The 21,135-nt window shown below is 47.7% G+C and overlaps 1 protein-coding gene across 3 annotated transcripts in view; it reads right to left on the reverse strand.

Moving 5' to 3' along the window:
* Positions 1–21,135, reverse strand: part of LOC144179177 (cytochrome P450 3A24-like) — a 43,696-nt gene that overhangs the window by 5,678 nt on the left and 16,883 nt on the right. For all 3 annotated transcript variants that reach the window (XM_077707428.1, XM_077707426.1, XM_077707427.1), the window contains 6 exons: positions 17,036–17,124; positions 14,883–15,028; positions 14,186–14,298; positions 13,224–13,365; positions 12,749–12,909; positions 5,058–5,149 (listed from right to left, as the gene is read on the reverse strand). In XM_077707428.1, the coding sequence (XP_077563554.1) occupies positions 5,058–5,149; positions 12,749–12,909; positions 13,224–13,365; positions 14,186–14,298; positions 14,883–15,028; positions 17,036–17,124 (743 nt within the window). The remainder of the gene's footprint in view (positions 1–5,057; positions 5,150–12,748; positions 12,910–13,223; positions 13,366–14,185; positions 14,299–14,882; positions 15,029–17,035; positions 17,125–21,135) is intronic.

Genomic DNA, 21,135 nt, shown 5'->3' on the forward strand with positions numbered 1-21,135 from the left:
GCTGGGCTACTGGGTGAGGCAGCGTTGTATCCTCAAGTGCACACGTCCCCTGAATATCATTTCAGCTTTTTTCCAACACATTATTTCCTTCTCCTGTGTGTTGCTATGACTGAAAGCCTTGGCCAATCGGTAGGGCTATATGTAGGCTTACCGCTCGGTAGGTGTAACGTTGAGCCTTCACAACTCACTTTACGTCAAGCTAGAGGTACACGTTACAGACGTTAGAGTTTAAAGATTAGCCTTAGGTTTAAATGAGTTCCGAGACTAAATTTCTCGCTTTCGGTTTTTACGCTGTAGAGAATATCTATTGGCCCAGTAATTACGAAAATCGAACCAAAAGCGGTCACCCGCCACCATAGAATCAATTATACACGCATTTATTTCAATCAGTTTAAAATTCAGTCGTTGCGCGCCAAATGGCCGTTAGAATGCAGGCCAGAGGGTGTTACGTCCCGGTTTTATGACCGCAAAAACTGCTGGTGCTAACGTCAATCAAAAACCCGTGACGTCAGGAACGTTTGTTTCATTGTCTGCTACAATTGCACATAATTCGCACTCGCCCGCGCGGTCGACATGTCCGAATCGTCATACTCGGATGAATCGCTGCCACACGAGTTTTTTTAATATCGCTGTGGCTCGAACTGGCTCAGACCACGGTAGCAACAGCTTTTCGCCGCTCTGCCGAATCAATCCGATGCCTGAAAGAAGTTCCACATGCGAGAAAGTAGTTCTTGGTGTGGTGGAAAATTGTGCTAGCGATTGTTATCAGCGCTGATTTTAAAATCGGCAGTCAGATATCGCCGCGATGCTAAGCCTACGCTGATCGGCCACGGAGGTATGACGGTCCGACCGGGAACCCCGGTTCGCGGTACGGCGAGCGGCCGATAGATGGCTCTACCTGCGCGGAAGAACAAAAAAGGGCCACGGCAGATGTCTTGGTCACCGATCACTCACATGACAATTATCGCGAAAATAAAGTTCCACATGCGCGAAAGGGGATGATAGGGTGGTGAAAAATTGTGTTAGGGATTGTAATTCACAGTTGCAGAGATAGCAATGATCACATATCCGCCACGATGCTAAACCTAAAGTTCCCAGCACCCGAGCCGGTCTGAGCAAGGCAAGCCAGTTGCGGGCTGTTAGGGACGCCCCTCTTTTAAAACTCCCGGGCCGCGAGAGCATTGTGTTTGGGTTCCCCTAACTTCTTGGAAGCCCGAAACATCGGGTTTTCCGATTGTGAAACTGCGTAATCCTTTCCACTCCGCTTGTTCTGCAGCTCCTCCGTCAACTTCAGTCTCAGCAGGTAGCAGTCATTCGAGAAGTGCAGCGAGCAAATTCTGCTCGCCGGCTTCGGCGACCAGGGCCCGCTTGCTCGAAGCCAAATAAGACAGTCTTATTCGCAGTCTAATCTTATTGGCAGTCTTATTCGGGGTCTTATGTTCCCTAGGCTATAAGACGCTTTCTGGAAACTTATAAGACCGTGAATAAGACTCTAAATAAGAACGCAATAAGATTGTGAATAAGTCTGCTCCGAGCAGTCTTATTCACAGTCTTATACTTACGTGGTCGGTCATTTCATCATAAAGATCAACCTCCATACCGTGAAAAACGAGTGCAGTAGCCGTAGAAGTCACGAACGATACCGAGCGGCGACGGCCGTTCGATCGTCTGCTTGGAACAAATAAATGCCTGTTCCGAGGAGATCGACGCCGTTGGAAACGCCGTCGCGAGAGAGGGGGTGGAAAGGGACAGACAACGCCGGCGCCGGAAGCCGCAAGGCTTACTTACTTTGATGTGGCACCGATGGCTGCAGCCAACCACCGTTTTCAACTTTCGCTGTGCGCTATGGGCTTATGCTTGCTTTTCCCGGGTAGCGCGGCTTTTTTTCTCCCTCACGTAAAACAAAGATGGACAGGAATGATAGTCTGCGGCCCGATAATAGTCCCGAGCAGACATCAGGCAGCCAAGCGCGCGAAGTGAATGTGTGATCGTCTGCTATGCCAGCAGTTACCACAGTAGCTACGAAAAAGCGGCACGGAAATGACGGAACAACTGTATTGTTTTATAAAATCATGCCCATTAACCCAGGAACAGCAAATAGGCGTTCACAATAGAACTGTAATGTGACAAAAAATTACACACAACAGCAAAACGCTAGCAGCCTGTAGTCCTCTACCCGTGAGCGTCAAATAAAATCGCGTTTTCAAGGAGAAGCTGCGCAGACCGCCGCTTTAAATCCATGGAGGAAGAAAAATGTTTTAAATGTTTAAATCCTTCTCTTCGAAAGTGGCGGTTACGAAGCTTGATTGTTTGGGTTTGTACTTTAATTGCGCATTCTGCTTGAGCAATTGGGATCCGGAGCCGGCATATAAAAGCCGCATGCATAATATCAACATTCGTCTATATTTTACAGCGCGATTGTTTACAGCTTCAGCCCTCGCTAAGCGTGCTTCCGGCTAGGCAGCGGGTTGTTGCGATCGTGTCGCCGTTCCAGGCGGCGTGTGCCGCTGGAGCGCTCGTTGCATCCGGGTCTACGGCGATGAACCCGACGCCAATTCGCAACTTTCTAATTGACGGTGAGATGAAACGCACGACTCGTGTTGCGACAACGTGAGTCAACGTCGCTGCTTTTTGCTTCAGCCCAGTGGGTTTCTCGGGCCCACTCTTCGAGCAGACGATCTTTGTTTTACGCCGCCGGGTGACCGAGGCCCGGCCGCGTGAGTTGGCGTACCAAGGATGGCGGATCATTGTAACGTATCTGTCGCAAGGACCAAATACGGCGCCTGATGGTCAGCATTTCTTGAATTTATCCAATCATGGTTGAAAATAAACGCTTGCCCAACGCCGGTGACGGCAACAAGCAGTTTTGCGGCGTATTCCCCGCTTTTCCCTAGGGCCTCTCTCGTGCTCATCTAGGTACCCGCTGTCCCTATAGTCTTCAATAAGACCGCTCTGTAGACTGGCCCGAGTGCTTTCGAGCAAGCGCACTACTCCGAATCTTATTCGTGGTCTTATTTAAGTCCGTGGAAGAGACTAGACTGTGAATAAGACTGCCAATAAGAACGTGTGTTCGTGCAAGCGGGCCCAGTTCTTGCGGCCGCCGCCGCCACGAACTCAGCCCACCTTTCGCGCTGCGCGCCGTCACATAGAAAATAATGTATCTTGGCGCCGTCCTTCGATATGCCCGAAAAGGCTTCCACTGAGCAGTACTTCGCATTCTGTGAGCTTGCCATAGCAGAATTTTGGTGAGCTCAGCGACGCGCACAGGCCACTCAGCCAATACACCACACAGTTTGCGGCATCAGTGCAGGGGAACACCATGCGGCGGCCTCGAACTGAAGAGCAAAGACGTCGAATACGCAAAGTGCGCAAAGTTTACAAGCCTTGCTCACAGAGGTATCACGTTCATCACACCCACGCCTCCTGCCGAAACGAGACCACCGACAACAGCAGCGCAGGCTATAGTTTCCGGTTTCGAAAATGTCTATATGACGCCACTCTGAACCCACCATAAACGCCGGAAGAAGTTTCGTCACGCCGATAGCGATTTCGCTAATGCTGCCGATTTGTGGTAGCTCGCCGCAGAGACAATTAAAAATCATTTTTGATGTCCTTCCAGCCTCGGATCGCTGCGAAAATTTCTGTGAGGCATCTCTGCAATCTACTGAAGCCAATTATATCGTTTTTAGGCGTTTAATTTAGTGTCAGTACTCCTTTAACGCCAGGCCGGCACATACCCGCATTCGTACCATCATTCGCCATCTATGGGGTCAGTGCTGTAGGATCAAAAGTACCAGTGGATGCCGCATCATAGCGCTACTGTTGCACCCCAAGCAATAAATATGTTTAAGGGAAAAGTACCTGTTCTGTAATTACATACCCAAATCGCTCATGTAGGCATAGACTTCGGTGCATGTATCTAACAAACGTTTTCACATTGAAGGCCTCCACGCGTTAACTAAGTGCATCTTGAGTCGAATAGAGCCGTCGAGCCGTGATTCCACTATACTATACGAGGCACTAACATAAATAATGTAGAGAAATATAAGTACTTGGGGGTCACTTTCACAAGCAAGCTAACTTGTTCAACCCATCTGACATTACCACTTCCGCATTACGTGAGCTATGGTTTCTAAAAATAAAAGTAGCATCTGCACCCTCGCGCACTAAAATTGTAGCCTATAATGCCTGCGTTCGTTCATGGCTTGAGTTTGCTTCTATTACTTGGGATCCACCAAGAAATATATTATGAATCCTGAACGTATTAACTGAAAAGCGGTTAGGTTTATTTTTGGCAAATATCGCAGGCTTTATTCCCCGACCACCCTAATGCAATTAAACGACATTTCTGCTTTAGAAGCTCGGAGAAAGTTCAGCCGCCTTTTCTTTCTTTACAATTGTTTGTGTGGTAATGTAAAAATTGATCTCCCTTACGGTGTTGAACCGCTATCAGCACGAAGTACTCGTCATGGTCATGATCATGCTCTAACCCCCATTTTTGCTCGATTAAATGCTTTTAAATATAGAAGACTGGAATTGTTTGCCCTGTGACATCTTTCATTCTAATAGGTTTCCTGGTGACCTGGAGCGTCGCCTTCTTTCTTAACTGTTTCTTTTGTATTGTTGTCTGTTGTTTTTTACAATTATGTTTTGATGTACCCACTCCTGCTCGGGCCAGCACATTTGCCTGCAGTATTGTGAAATAAATAAATAATGGCGTTGGCGATGCGTGCTTGCTTTTGCATTCTGTAGGTCCTGGGTTCTATTACTAACCAGAGTCAAAGATTTTCCGCGCCGTCGGCAGTTTTGTATAGCATCTAACTACAACACAGGATACTCGAACTGCCAGATCAGCTAATACTTTCCGTTTAAAAAGGCGGCAGAAAACAACGGGTCTTGCTCTTACTCTTGTTTTATTCTCCCTTATCGTATATACTGGTTGGTGCTAGTTTCTATCTTGCCTATTACTTAGCACTAATACTAAATGTCGGTTCTTCTGGTTGCAGACAATACCTTTTTCTTCTCCACATTCTAGGCCTGCTCTTTTCCCCGCTCACCGAGCTGCTGGTGGATACAAGCGGAGAGCCTCCGATGTCACACAATGCAAGTACTTGAGCCTGGAAATGACGTCTAACCCTGGTTCCGGGCCCTGCGAAAACAATTTGGGGAAAACATCATATTACAACTAATTCGCACGTTAAATGCATACGAAATGTGTAAAATAAGATGTTTTTTTAGTCATTAGGTCAAAGTATACAGAACACATCGATTTTGTATGCCACATCATTTTTTTGCAACACGCATACTGACTCCCTAAAGTCTGGAAACCTTTGGACCGTGACAGGGGTACAAAAACTCTGTTTCCGTATTTTTCACACAAAAACCCTACAGTGAAACCTCGTTAAACTGTACCTGACGGCGACGCCAAGGAAGTACGTACTAACCGTCTCTATTATCCGGATGCATTAGGTTAATGGCAAACCATGTCAGGGATACAGATTAACTACGTATAAAAAAAAAACTACAGCTTAAGCGGGTACGGTTTAACCAGATTCCACTCTACATTTCTTGGTAGCCCTTGCTAGGACTGTCACAGAAATTGGTTGTACCTACTTGTGAACCCAAGGGTTGCTGAGTTATTGAAATTTTTGCGATGTTGCTCGTGTCACCCCGGATCGCCTTCATAGTCTAGTTCGGTATGGGCATGGCGGTTGTCACATAGCGCTGAACGTATTCAGAGTTTTACTTCTTCGTAGCTCAGTGTCCGATGTTGCGGAGGGTCTTCTTTGGCTTTTAGAGCAATCTTTTACCTTACCTAATGAATAGTGTCATCGTACTGAGAGAACAACTGAGAGAATTTAATCCCGGGGCTGGGCCGGCTAGGCTTGCGGCTATTATACGGTTTGTTTACATAGCGTATCTACGAGCGCTGTTATTATTTCGGCCTTCTGTTGTTTTTAAGTGTCTGTGCGATGCAGCGGAAGGGTTTTCTACCCTATTTCACTATTTAAAAGCGCCGCCGCGTGAATTAATTGCTTACATTGCTATTTTTCACAGGCGGCTTCATCAAATATAGGGCTACAGTGACGGTTTCGTTTACGTTGGGGCTTTCGGCTGTAACCTTAGCAAAAATGCGCCGAGCGAGCTGATTTCACTTGACAAACTATCGGAACAGCCGCGCGATAACGCGAGTATGGCATTCAAGGTATGGACTGAGGCGGAAGCTATAGCTAGATTTGGTTTACTTGCCTTGACACCTAACTAGACGAAGGGGAAGCCCCTCCCTCTCCCCCCCCCCCCCCCTCCCGCAACCGAAAAAAAAACACAACGTTTATATTTGTAAAAGTCTAGGTACTCGGACGTTCAAATTTGGTATAGAGGGGCTCTAGAACGTTCTGAAGGGGGACTGCGAAAGCATTAGAACCCTGGAGAACAACCCTGTGCTCTTTAGGGTTTCGCGAAGCCCTGCCTCCTTTCGCGAAGCCCTGCCAAAAGGCCACCGTTGTTCCGATAAACATTTTTTTGGCCAACAGTAGTATTCAAATGGTGAGGAAGGACGGTAATACATTTTCAGCGGCCTTTTCGGCCAGCTAAGCTTCAAACTAGCCATTTATCGTAGCTATACACTTGAGCACAGCAATGGCGTGCTTTTCCAACGGCCAGACGTCAGTAATTCTCTCGTCAGTAAGCTAGTGCCTAATTTTATTCCTTCAGAACCGCGCGTATATATAAAAAAAAGAGAAACGCTGGCTCAATATCACTGCAGGCGCGGGCGGCAACGTCGTCCGCGGGAAACTTCTCTCGCTTTCTCAGTCTTTTTCGTCCGGCTATGTGCCGTACCCATACAGGTATGGAGTTATGCGTGCTCCGGAAGTAACAATCATCCCGGATAGCTAAGAGGCTGCACTAAAAAGGTTCAACCATTCTAGGAAGGCTCTTAGGGACACAAACAGCACTCCCTCACCAGAGAAGGACCTGGCCACCCTGGTGTAGCACATGGCCGCCACTTTCCATGTCTGACCACCTCAACTATCGGCCCGCAGTTCAAACCAGCTGTAGAACACCTGTACACAGCGGCGGTCAGAACAGCGACACAGCAGAGGGTGCTAACGATCTCTGGGTACAGACAGGCCGCCTTTTGTACTTGACTCTGGCAACGTTCAACGCACGCACTCATCTAGCGAGGCCGGCTTAGCTGTATTACTAGAGGAGCTCTCGATTGATTTGATTGATTGATTGTGGGGTTTAACGCGCCGACGCAACGCAGGCGATGAGGCGCGCCGTAGTGGAGGGCTCCGGATTAATTTTGACCACCTGGGGATCTTTATCGTGCGCCGAAATCTCGTACACACGGGCGTTTTTGCTTTTCGCCTCCATCAGAAAAGCGGCCGCCGCGGCCGGGAATCGAACCCGCGACCTTGTGCTCAGCAGCGCAACGCCTTAGCCACTGAGCCACCGCGGCGGGTAGAGGAGCTCTCGGAAATTAAGTCGGATATTATAAAGAAGTTAGAAGGGCAGGTCAAGGCTTCATGGAGCTCACTAGTGGGCATATTCTGTGGTGCAGGGGACCACAAGATAAGAAATAACACTGGGTGTGGTTTTTAATCCACAGAGAAATAGCAAGAAACGTGGAGGAGGTTTTCAGCATTAGGGAGAGAGTCGCGGCTGTTGTGATCAAGCTAAACAATTATAGTACAGGCCTATGCGCCAACAACCAGCTCGGATGATGCCGTAGATAGCTTCTACGGGGACATCCAATCAGCAATGAAGAAGGCAACAACGCAGTTCACGATGGTGATGGGAGACTAACGCAAAGGCCGCTAAGCAGCACATGGGGCAGAAGTCAGTCGGAAACTTCGCAGACAATCGCAGCAGTCGAGGAGATACACTGGTGGGATTTGCAGAGAGAAAAAATGGGCCCATCTCCCCACGAGGGGGGACTCGAGTAAATGCGTCGCGTAGGGGGTGGGTGTATTGCGTTAACGTTAGTGTTTGGGGGGTGGTGGTGGGGTGGTATTGAATGCGTTAACTATTATTGCTTATTACTATTCATTATTATTATTTCTTTCATATATTAATTATTACTTTCGTGATTTTGTGACTCGAGTCCCCCCTCGTGGAGAGATGGGTTTTTCTTTTTTTTGTGACGCAAGAAGTGAAGGCAAGGAGTAGGTTGTTGTAAGTTGTTATTTATTTATTTGTTGCTGTTGTCGTTGTATTGGACGCTGAGAACGACGGCTTCGTGGTCGCTAAAGTGTACTGTTAAGGGGTCTTTAAGCAGTGGTCGTGCGTTGCAGCAACTGGTGAAGACGAGATCGATGCAACTGCTGCCGTGTATCAGCAGCTTCTTGACGTAGTTTGAATGAGTCAAGGATATAAGGCGCGTTCGTACGCTTTGATTCTGTGTCGCTTTTGTGGCGCAGTGGGAAGAGCACCATGTACCTCGCGTTCCGCCCACAGGGTCGTGGGATCGAAACCAGGCGCCGATAACTTTTTTTTTCTATATAGTGTAGGGGGAGGGGTGCGGACCTGTTGTTGAGAGCTAGGAGGGTAGCGTGATGCGGGAGAGGAGGAGTGGGGAGAGGGCGCACCTGCGCGCTGAGCTGTTGCGGACGGACGGCGGACGCTACATGTGAGTTAAAGAAATTGTCTGCATTTAAAACCTGCGGTTAATGAACACAATCTTTTACAAACGAAAGAATTGGAAATGGAGATGGAAAAGACCCAATGGTACAACGAAAAACGAAATTGACTTCAATCTAAGTGACAAACCGGGGTATCCTTCCAGACGCATAGGCGGTGAGTAAGATTCGGAGCAGCGACCACATGATGGTTTAACGAAAGCTTAGGCTGAATCTTACAAGAGAAATAACGAAACTTGTGAAAACTATGAAACTCCGCATGGAATAAGTCAGAGCCATATCGCAGGAGTTTAAAAAACCTCTTCAAAACAAATTCACGCTTGTCAACGAGCAGAACGAGGTCAGTGTAGACAGGCTAATGGCGAATTCCATTGGGCGAACAGGAGCAAGTGGAGCGAGCAGCCAGAGCAGCACACGGGAGTAACGGGGACGTGTGCTTTCGTTCCGCGAATGAAACATTCGCGCTGCTCCGGGAGCAGTGAAAAGAGGGGGAGGGCAAGATGTCAAGAGTCATGTGACCAAACCAGTTTCCCGCACTCGCTTCCCGGAGCATTTCGCGCGCTCGTGATGTCCGCACGCAGTTATTCCAGGCCTCTCAAGCTTGGACGTTCCCTGTCTTCCCTATAGGCGGCGTAAAAATCGACGCCCCACATGACCAACCTAAAGCGCTGTTTTCGACCATCAAGCCCACCAGACGGCGCAGGCAAAATGTTACTTTTGGTATAGAATACAAAACATTCATTCCGTGACTCAAAGAGCCCACACAGTTCGCTTACAATGTGTCATTTAAAAATACTATTAACAAGTTCCGCATCAAACATCCGTTGAGCAAAAATGTACGCAACTTTTTACGGACAGCCGACTGGTGCACCACCTCGTTTCTGAATTCGCAACCACAAAGCCGCCAATTCAAATTGAAACCGCTGCAACGGCCGACCGTTTCAATGTGCGCGGAGCACCGGTTTCGTGACTGTTATTGCTGTTATGTGCTTTTGCGTCCATCAGTTGTTGAGAGGACTGGCAAAACACGGGAATTGAGTGCTTGTGGAATGACAAATGTGGGAAATTCCGCATCGGAAGGCAGCTGTCGAGGCCAGAATATTCGATTCTTCCAACAGAAGGTGAGTGTTATGCACTCCGCTAGAAAGACGGTGCAAAGGAAACCGTTGTCGCGTCAATACTTCATTTGTGCCCTTCGTTCGAAATCTTAGCGCAAGTGAACGAGTTGTTATGGCAAAAAAAAAAAAAAAAGTGTTGTCACGAAAGCGACGTACAATTGCAGCGATCGAAATGAAATGATGTAGTGGCCTCTGTAAACCTGCGGATGTCAATAAACGATTTGTTCTCAGTTGCTGCTCACTGTGGTCTGTGCCAGTCGAGGCCATCTGGTCACCTGGCGTAACATCACTTCACTAGCGCGGCGCAAGTAAACACGCGACCAGCGTGCCAGCCAGGAGCCAGCAGGAGCAGCCACGGCCGGACTCGACGCCCCTTTCGCGCGCGGGAGGAGGAGAGTCGAGTCCGGCCGTGGAGCAGCGAGCCGGCGGCCGCCGTGCGAGGGCAGCCATGTTATTAAGGAGCTCAAGCGGCCTGTGCAAAAAGCATCCGCCATGTTTACAAAGCCGTGTTTACAGCGCCATCAAGCGGGCGTACTGGGTAGTTCACGACGCCGCCACTACGCTTTTTCTGGCACTACAGGCAAAGCTAGACCTTTGCTTCTCTAAAATCCTCCCTGTTCTGTGGTTATTCCTCGCCAGTTTTGCCAGATACGTGCCGGTGATTTTGTGTGTGCCTTCCGCATGGCGACGAATGAAGAAGCCGAGCGGATGTTGATGTTCACGATAAAGGGGTCACCATCGTGTCTCCCAAAAATTAGCTGCGAACGATAGCAACGTCCACCGTCTTTTCCATATACGACTCTACCTTCGGTCGCTGCTCCGGCGGGGTGAACAGGTGCTCGAACATAAACTCATGCAATGTCAAATCGTCGTCGTCGTCGTCGCTGCTGCTGCTGCTGCTGTCCGATGATGAGCTTGCGCTTGAACCTGTGGTGCTTTCATCATCTAAAAGTAGCAGCAATTCCTTGTCCAGACGGCCGCGCTTAGCTGCTGCCGTACGCACTGAGCGACTACCGCGGCTGCTGGATTCCGCCATTTTTCCTCCGCCACCCGGGGTTAAACCAGAAGTGACGCAAGAGAGGTCACGTGACTTCCTCGGCGTTCCCTGTTACTCCGCCGCTGGCGACGGAGCACCGGGAACTGCTCTCGTCTGCTCTCGGCGCCAAAAAAGTGCTCCTCATCGACCAATGAAACACAACGCCCCTGCTCCTGCCCGACCACTGGAAGACGCCAGAACTCGCGAGAGCACTTTGGGTGCAGTTAGAAGTGCTCCTGTTCGCCCAATGGAAAGCGCTATAAATGACAACCTAACATCGGCACTCAGTGAATCAGCAGCAGCTGTGGGAGAAGCAGCATGTAGGGAACAAAATAAGAAAAGAAAACTAAGAAAACGAAGGACTAATTGCCAGACGCAACAACATGAGCGTGTCAAGTACGGCGGATCAGATTGAATTAGCCGAGCGGTCGAAACTTGTAAAGAGAAGTAAGATAAACAACCTTCGTGCATATAACATGGCAGTGGTCGAGGGAACGCTGCAAATAGGGGGAGGCATGAAAGCAACTAGGAGAAAGCTAGCCATCGCAAAGACGCGCTCAGACACGAGCAGGGTAACATTACGCACTACTTGGACGAGATAATAAGGGTGGCAGAACGATTCTACACAAGGCGATGTTAGACCAGGGAAACTATTGAGAGTACAAGTTCAAGTTGCGATGTCCCTCTAGCACCTAAAGAGTAAGTTGGAAGGGCTCTTAAAGGCATGAAAGGAGAAAAAGCTGCAGGTGAAGACGGTATAACCAGGGATGTCTCGAAGGGGGAGACATATTGCACTGGAAAAGCTTGCTGTACTATCTTCGGAATGCTGAAAACTCGAAAAGTGCCCACAGCATGGAAAAACGCCAAAATTATTCTGATTCGTAAGAAGGGAGATCCCAATGACCTCAAGAATTACAGACCCATCAGCCTACTCCCGGTTGTGTACAAGATTTGCCAAAGTTATAGTTAGCCGCATAGGGGACAGACTGCGTTTTCAACAACCCTGAGAGCAGGCTGGATCTACAGAAAATGCTACTCAACCATGGATCACATCCATGTTGTCAATAAAGCGATAGAAAAATCCGCAGAATACACTAAACCCCTTTACATGGCATTTATAGACTACGAGAAGGCGTTTGATTCCGTACTCACCGCAGCCGTGCTTGAAGCACTTAAATAACGGAATAAAATAGACCTATATAAGACTTCTAGAAGACATGCATAAGGAATGCACGGCCAGGATAACCCTCCACAAGCAAAGCAATAAATTCCCGATCCGAAAGAGAGTAAGACAAGGACATATATAGAAGAAGTAAAAGAATATAGCTAGCTCAGTCAGATGGTTAGTGCTGACCCCAACCACGAGAGAGAATACCAGCTCAGAATAGGTATGGGTTTGGGAGCACTCTGCAAGCATTCCGAAATAATGAAAAGTAAGCTGCCTCTGTCTCTGAAAAGAAAAATCTACAACCAGTGCATACTGCCGGTTATGACACACAGAGCTGAAATTTGGCGCCCTGCTAAACAACTAGAAATCAAACTTAGGTCAGCTCAACGGGCCATGGAACGACTAATGTTAAGAGTAACATTTAGGGATAGGAAACGAACTAGATGAATCAGAGAACAAAAAGAGAAGAAAAAGAAGCGGTTTTGGGCTTGCCATTTAGTGAGACAAACCGACAAGAGGTTGACAGTTATGCTAACTGAGTGGATACGAAGAGATGGGTCCAGAAGAAGGGGAAGGCCATTAATCAATGAGATTGAGGGATGAAATAAGAAAATTCTGGGGTAAAGTGTGCACTCGCGCAGCGCAGGACAGGATCAGTTGGAGGTCAATAGGAGAGGCCTACGTCGTGCAGTGAACCCGAGTAAGCTGCTGCTGCTGCTACTGATGATACTGACTCCCTCCTTTCCTCCCTCCATAAATCCGCACGCACGCGTAAGGCACTCACGTGCACTGCCATGCACTCGTCCACTTCTGTCCTCAGCTTTTCTTGCACGTCGGGGTGGAGAGCAAGAAGGTAGGCGGCGAAGGCCAAAGTAGACGAGGTTGTGTCTTGTCCGGCAAGAAAGAATAGCACGCACTGCGCCATCGCTTCCACCTCGGTCAGCCCTGCGATGCAAACACACTGTGGCGGACATACAAACTGGGAAATACCAATTATGATCTGGTACAATCTACCTAAAACAAAAAAAAACCCTTCTAAAGATCAGTTCTTCCTGACCATTTAGTACAGGCAAATGGATTCTCCATTGCGTCTGTGTGCTATCTTTGGCTAATAACCTGTCTACTCTCCACTGTGACCTTGACGTTACTATAATGGCTGCTGGTCAGTGGGTGAACCAAAACCAGTAGGCAGTGTTGATCTTGTCTTGTCTTCTGAGACCTGCGTCCCCAAAGTATCGTGTATGCCCGTGCCCACATACGCTTTGAGGAGAGCATTGACTCCAGCTTTCCCTCCGTGCCGATGTCAAACAGCTCGCTTTCTCGACCAGCCGGGTTTTCGTCGGTTGGAGCCAGACTTCCATCCTGAGCGTCCATCATCAGCTGCAGGAAATCTTCTTGGCGCTGAGGAGAAAAAAGCACGCGTGGAGGCATCAATTGAAATAACTCAATTCTTCCCATCGGTTCGAGCGTTGTTGTGGGGACAAGGTTAAATTCTATCATGTTTATCTTGCGTCTGTAGAATAATACTTTCGATAGCATGGAGGCTTGAGTTAAGGTTTTGTGTGGCTCGGAACAAGGCGGTTATATAGCGAATGGTTAGACAAGTAGAATTCCCTTAATTCGATCGTCAACTTGTCAAAAGTATGTACACTAATTACACTTCGGGCAAGGCAAATCTATGTAGCGTAATTACACTTCGGGGCAAGGGTATGCTTGTGGATCAGAACGCAGGCAAGGCAAGCTAAAAATCTCGCTTGGCGAGTTTCTAAACGGGATGATTCGCTGGAATAGTTTTCGCGGATGTCTCGCCTGGAGCACGTGCAAAAGTGCCTCAGCAATTGTATAGATAAGAAATATAAAAGATAAAATGCATTTAACGCTAGTAATAAAGTGGTATTCAAATGTTTGCGGAGGTACCAGAGCTTGAGGGGACATTCTAACGAAGCTGTTAATTTATGAGTTTTCAGCCCATACATCCTTGATGTTTCAGAAAAGAGTATTCTAACTTTTTGCCTTAAATCAAGGCTTTCTACAGATTGAAATGCCTTGGAGCAGGTTTGTGCCAAATGTCTCCGCTGCATGACCTTGTGCGGAGAGACAATGTCATTTGGGGTACTCCAAAAACTGCACTAAAAGCACAAACTGATTCTTTTTAAAACGAATTTTACCCCTCATAAGTAATAAAAAGTCGGCAATAAGGTGTATAAAGTGTCATGATTACTTTTCCGTTCTGCCGTCTGTTGCTGATGATGCGCTGGCACACTTTCCGGAAGTATTCTACGGCCGCTCCTGGATTCAGCACACTGAAGGTCTTCAGCAGGCCAGGAAAGAGTACTGGGACAACGAGCGACACATTGAAAATAAACCGGGAGAAGCTCTGCAACCCTGAAGGCACCCCTTACAGCAGGTTTGGAGAGTTGTTGGGAAATTCGTGACGTTGTCCAGCAGCAAAGCGAGAAGCATGCCATTAAAAAAATGTAGATTAGATTAATCATAGATTACATATCATAGATTAGATTACAGATTAGATCAGAATAGATAGATAAAACTATAGAAAAATTAACCTAAGTGATTGCTAGTTACTCAATAGACAATTACAAAATAAGATTTCGCCAAGGCGAGATTCGTGCCACCAATCACGTAGTCCTTAGGAGATAAGGACGGCAACGACTGAGTTCTGAGAGTGAGAAAATACGAAAGCATATCAAACAAATGTATATCATATTTGACTTTTTACGCCGGAGGCGTAAAATACGGGGCATTAAAAACGAGTGCGTGTACTTTTTATGCATACCGTGGTATTCGTCGCTGTTACTGCACATGATGTTCTCAAGGCAGAACAGTGATATAGTCATGACTGGTTGGATGTGCTCGTCTTGATTTAAGCTTTCACAACGGCGGAATCTTGTCGGACTCACCTGCGATGAGCATGCTAAACGATAGTCTTGGTGAGAATGCACTCCTGGCCTGGGTTACAAATTCGTTTGTAACATCGGTGTGCGAGTCAAGCTTTGTCCCAAAAGCGCATCTCGCGATCATGTCCACGGTATAGTGGCCGTAGAACCTGCGTAATGTAGGTGCACAGCACGCCGAATTACTACCCCGTGGACCGGAACATCCCTTGATGGTAATCGAGAGAGAGAGAGAGAGAGAGGCAGCCACAAAGGGGTAAGTACTCTGACAAAAGAAAATACTTCGCAAAGTTTAAATGTTCTCTACGCAAAATACAGGAATCATAGAATCATACGAAGAATACAGCAAAAAGTAACAGGTATGTCCTGCGTAGTATTTTTGTCAAAAACAACCGGCGTGCTGCCAGGTGCAAGTGCCAGAATAACATATATATATGCAGACTTAATTACTTTTTGTTCTAACCGAAAGGCAATACCTTCAAAAAGCAACAGGCGGCCACAATGATTTGTTTACATGTATACACGGGACATTTACTTCTGTTGTTTCCCTTCCATTTTGTCGTGACACATAAAAAGCACATAAAACAGTACGACGGTCGGCCGCCTACGATGAATCGGGCAAAGGTAGTATTCCGCCTAGGACAAGCTTTAGAAAATAACCGCCCAATTTCCAAGCATTACTAAAGATTCGGAGGGAAAATATCTTTGCGAAAGCGCTGACGACACTTCCACTGAAGCCGGAAACACCATTTTAAGAGGTCTGCCTTATGTCTCGTATCTTGCGCACAGCCGCCACCTCCTCCGCATTTACTCGCTTCCTCTGCCGTCTGCTCCGTCTGCATGTGTCTATCACTGGATACCGGTTGGGCAGCGTCGGGACGCAAGGCTTCGTGGCGTAGAGCCTTTAACCACCATGGGTACGGCGCCATTGCCATCGACCTTCGGAAGGGCGAAACATATGGACGCATCTGCACACGCGTCTCCCGCTTCGGGAACCGGTTTGGCTGCCGGAAAACCTTCAGGTCACCCGCTCCTGCACGCGTTCACCCTGATAGATATCTTGCGGCGTCGCATCGGAAACCGGATTGCTTGAACGCACATGTGTATGTCGCAGTCGCGCGAAATCCGCCCCACTTCTCGCAATGCGCCGGGTGGCCGAAGAGGATTATTTTCCATAAGCTTGTTTTCCTCTATAGGTAACGCTCATGGCCGGACACGTTGCCCAGCCGGACGCGCAAGAACCCCACGGATTTAATATGGACGCCGACAGGAAAAACAAATGATAACTCTCGCGTTCAAGAGCATAAATCCTTTCACTGAATTTTTACGCCCGGGTGCAATTTTATATTAGACGTAAATTTGAATTGTTCAAATCTTGCCACCAGCTATAGTGAGATGTGTCCTTTTTTACTCATGTATAAAAGCGGAAGTGTGGGAAAGAACGCACACTTAGCAAAAAGGAAATCCGACGTACGTAGATGTTACATCTACACGTCTTTCCGTTGCTGCTGGTTCGAAAAAATGCTTAGCAAGCCCACCCAATTAAATTTACCCCTGAGGATTTGGCCCAGCACAAATCGTATACTTCGGAATATGTAAATGCTGCGATACTTGTTTCTACGTTTTTCTTTGTGGGTTAATAACACACTGCGGCTGCAGCAACTGGTAAATTTTGTTTTCACGGAACTGTTATATTATTGTTACGTGGCGGCAGGAGAAATAAGGCGAACGAGGGTTGATTGTGAAGCGCTCTATTTACAAGATGATGGCCATGGTCATGACAGCACCGACGCCGGCTCCGTGCGGCACCCTGCTTCTTCTTCCTCCAGGATCCTATCTTGCGCTGTGAGACACGTCTTCGTCTTCCGTCTTGTAATAACATACCACACAGGTCAACGTATACATCAACACTGGAGCATTCTTTTTTAAGTAACATTGCATCGCAATAGACCTTCATCAAAACCATCAAACCATTCGTATTGGTTGCACGCTTCATATGCCTGCACTTTCGTCTTGACGTGCGCAACCATAAGAATTGACGGGAAAATTTGGCGTAGCGATAACGTTGTAAGGCACTACACGGAGTGAAACATGAAATGACTGAGCGAAAACCTTCGAGGCGCAGCTAATCAGAACCGGCACAGGTGTTGCCCACTCACTGTTTGATGTCGACGTCACGTTCCTTTTCCGCGGCAGCCTTCAGATGCCCGCATGTAATCCTCGCGCAATCTTGGATCAAAGAATTCATCTGCAGATATTGGACAAAAAATACTGATTGTTTAGTGCTGACCTCTTGTGTGCTTGTATCACTTTTAAAGCGTAGCTTTATACGGCTAGGCGAAAGGAAAATCAGTTGGTCCCGGGTACGCAGAACACTCATCTGATGCGCATGCGTGAAAAATCCAGGTTGGAGAAGAGTTAGAACTAAGGGGAAGGAGATTGGCTTGGTTTATAGATTACGTAACTGCACTGTTGCATCTGCCGACAACGGTAAGAGAGAACGGCGCATCGGAGGGAGTAAAAAACTCTGCCATCTCCACAAACCTAAAACCTGGGGAGGGGCGAAGCATGCAGTGTATAAGTGTATTCTTGGCACCTTGGCGTTCTTGCCAACGGAGATGACACCGTTGGAGGGGGGGGGTAGAGGTGTTCAGCTTTGCTGTAAAAGTATTGCGTCTTTGCAGCACGAAGCGTTCTTGCTCTAGACGCTGGAAAACGTGTGTCCCGGTGTTTCGCTATCGTGACTACATGAAACGACGACGACATCAGGAGACGCCGACAGCCAGAGCCCCTGAGGGGCTTAACCAATAATAGGGCCTGCCGCAGCAGAGCGAGTGCGCAGCGAGCTACCGCGTAAAGCACAGCTCAAGCGACAACGGCGGTCCGAGGTAGAGCCGGTGTGGGCGGAGCAGCGTCGACGTGGCAATGGCAAACACAGGCCGCACGCAGCTTCTAAATGCCGCGCGTCACACGCGAAACGCCGGCCAAACGTCATTTCGAAATCAGGACACGCGTCATACGTAGACGAACAGCGGCCGCGCGCTAGAACTTCATTGGTTAGCCGATTGTACTGAGCGGATGGGCGCGCTTTTTATTTACCGCGTGAATAACTAACGTAGCCGTTCGACTGACTAACTCGGCGCGAAATTCATACGACGATAAGTACACCCAGCGCCGCCCCGCAGAAGCTTGAGCTAACTTTGGGTCGGTGTGAGCCAGACGGCGGGCGCGCGTTCATATATTCGGCACCTCTCGGTTGTTTGTTTTTGCGATTCTGCGGTTGTTTTTGAAAGGTGTCTCGTGCTTGAAAACTGTTCTGGCGAATAGTTTCCCCATGTTTCAAGTGCTTCTGTGCAATTTCCGGACAATTACGGGGCTGAACTACTACTGTCGGCCTCGCATACGCGAGAAGTTCTCGCGTACGCATTCTTTCCCGCGCGCGTGTACGCCGTGAAAGAAATTGACGGGACAGACATCGTTGCGAAGTCCCATTCTCAGCAAGGGAAGCTTATTTGCAGCGCCAATTCAGGTCAGTAGCAATTTTTTTCTTGTATCACAGCCTAATAAAGTGTATACAACGGCGCTCCACGACAGAAGCGCGTTTGTGTTGTTGTTTCTTCTGTTCGCGCAACCACACTATATATATATATACAGTTAAGAACTTGTTGTTGGGCGAGTTGGTGCATCTTGGTGAATAAACACGGGCTTTGCGCGAAAAAGACACCACACACAGGAAGGACGGGCGTTGGCCGCTCGTGACCGTAATGCGCTCGTCCCGTCCTTCCTGCGTGTGGTGTCTTTTGCGCTGCAATGCCCGTGTTTACACACTACAGTTACTTTTTCGGTTGCCCTTCTTCAGCTCGGTTGGTGTTGTCGCTGATTAACAACGGATTCTAAACGTTTTTAGCTGATGTCAAAGTAACCAAAACCCAGTTCCACCCAGTGTGAAAGCTGCTGATACAACGGGTCGAGCTAAGGGTTCTTTAAGAAGATTACGTTCAGTTCCGGCTTCTTTCTTGTGAGTAATGCTATAGTTTTTTTAGCGGCTTATTGTGATATAATTTGTTCAGGGCGTTCGGAATTCTCCATAAAAGTATTTCCTCCTTCTCCTCCTCTCTATCCTCTGCTTAACAATAATAACCTCAACTTTCAGAGTACGTTAAACGCATTAAAGAAGTCAGCGCGTGTGAATGCAACCTTGCCTTTGATAGCTTGCGACGTTCTCGCTTGGAATGCGTGGCCGAACTCTACACTTCGGGGAACAAAGTAGGGCGTAGGGCAGTAAGCGGGATATGCGTATTGACCGTCTTGGCATTGCTTTTGGCATCACCCGTGGAGTGCTGTGAACGTATTCTTGTGCCGCCTTTTGGCATCCATTCGGTGCCGTGAATGTCGTTAAAAAAAAGGTTACTGCTGATAAAACAATAGTGGCGGATTTAGTATTACCTTGTTATGCAAATACTACGACGACATGCGATTCATCGCAGCGCGCGATGTGTATGAAACACTGAAAGCAAACGTTTTAGTTTTACGGCCCTTCGTGTCTGCGCTGCGCATAAACGGTAATCGTACTCAAAATTTTACTCCTTCCATTGACAAAAAATGTCATGACTTTCTTACTTACTTGACTTTTCTTACTGCTAAAATTATTTCTTGCGACGCTTCCCCCACGGCTGCCCGAGCGAGAAACCTGTACAAAACGATGGCAGGCTGCCTTTCGCGATTGTAGCACTCCTTCACGTAGCAGTAGCGGTGCTGCCACTAATTCTTTCCTGCAGCATTTTGATCCTTTATAACCCTAAAACTTGAAATTTTAACTATGTTTCTTAAAAAACTTCCGCCACACAACTTCTAACCACACGCGGCGCGTGTGTTTTTACGTGCGCTGAACGGCCGGTTGCTAAGCGGCGGCGAGAGGCGGCACTGCAGTCGCGCGCAAACTTCAGTGTCCGGAGCCGATAGGCTAGCCAAGTCTGCCAAGTTGGAAAATGTGGGAACTGAATTGCAATGGACCAGGAGAAAATAATATGTTCTAAATTAGCGTATGGTTCAGGACAACTGGGACATGCTGAGGCCTGTCGGATACTATACAGAAAGAAACGAACAGGCTGTGTTTGCGTTAGAGCGGCAGCTTAGAGACACTATTGACTGCGGTTCTGGAGAAAACAGTGCATCACAACTCAAATAGTACAGTCCTGCTCTTGCGTTAACGATGTAATTGAGGTTATGGTATACCGGGCGTCCTCGGACGAGTCCTCATCTATACAGAAACCGATGTTGCCGTTGTACACGAGTGTCCTCACCGTTAATTACAAAATTTCATGACATCGCCTCCGGGGTGCAAACGCCATAGACGCGGAACCGTTAGCCAGATGCACTGAACGAGTTACGACCCAGGATGACGTTTATATCATGCAACTCATAGTTTTACCCTCACAATAGCACGAAATTGTATTAAGTTTGGACTTTTTTATCAAGACATCGACCCGACATTCACTCTGCTCGGTCTGAGGTTGAACTTTTACCGCTCCACAAAAACCAGCTGAGCAAACTCAACGCCCAGTTGGTTGCTACCGAGAATGGGGACGTTACATTCGATTATTCTGTGCTTGTTTCCGGGTCATGTGGCTGTGTGTCGGACGACAAAATCTTTTTTAAAGACGGTAGTCTTTCTTGGGCTACTTAAACCCAGAAATTTTGGTCTGTCTGTCTGTCTGTCATAAGGCGAAAAAAACTAGTTACAGCTAGTACCCGCTGTCTGTGACTCGATACAGCCTCCCGGCCAAATCAAAGTAGATATTGCGCAATAGTCTTACATACTCACAGCCAAAGGTAAACGTCTAAGCCCGGTTCACATGTTCATACTTGTCAACTTTGTTGATCAAGAACAAGATATTACGCAAATATAAGACAGGAAATTAGTACACAAGGGTTATTTACAGTGTTCTGCTTGCTGTAACTATCGTCATTGCGCATGTTCAAATCAGTTGATCTCATCATTATAACGACTAGCTATTTAGCGCTGATTAACGACGCTTGTCATGCCATTCCGCCGTAAAGTTAGCATCTCATACGAAGTAGAAAAATTCATGGATGCTTGGTTTTTCGATAGCAAATGATATTCTACATCTACTGCAGAAAACCGCCTCCTGCTGTTGCCCGCGCCACTTCCAGGTGGTATACGAAGAATCACGCGACAACAGCAACGAAAGAGGATGATCATGATGTCCTCAAAGTTTTTGAAACGCACCCACGAGGG

This window comes from Haemaphysalis longicornis, unplaced genomic scaffold (assembly GCF_048455015.1).
Source record: "Haemaphysalis longicornis isolate Haplotype H1 unplaced genomic scaffold, Haemaphysalis longicornis Haplotype H1 scaffold_4, whole genome shotgun sequence".
NCBI classification, from domain to species: domain Eukaryota; kingdom Metazoa; phylum Arthropoda; class Arachnida; order Ixodida; family Ixodidae; genus Haemaphysalis; species Haemaphysalis longicornis.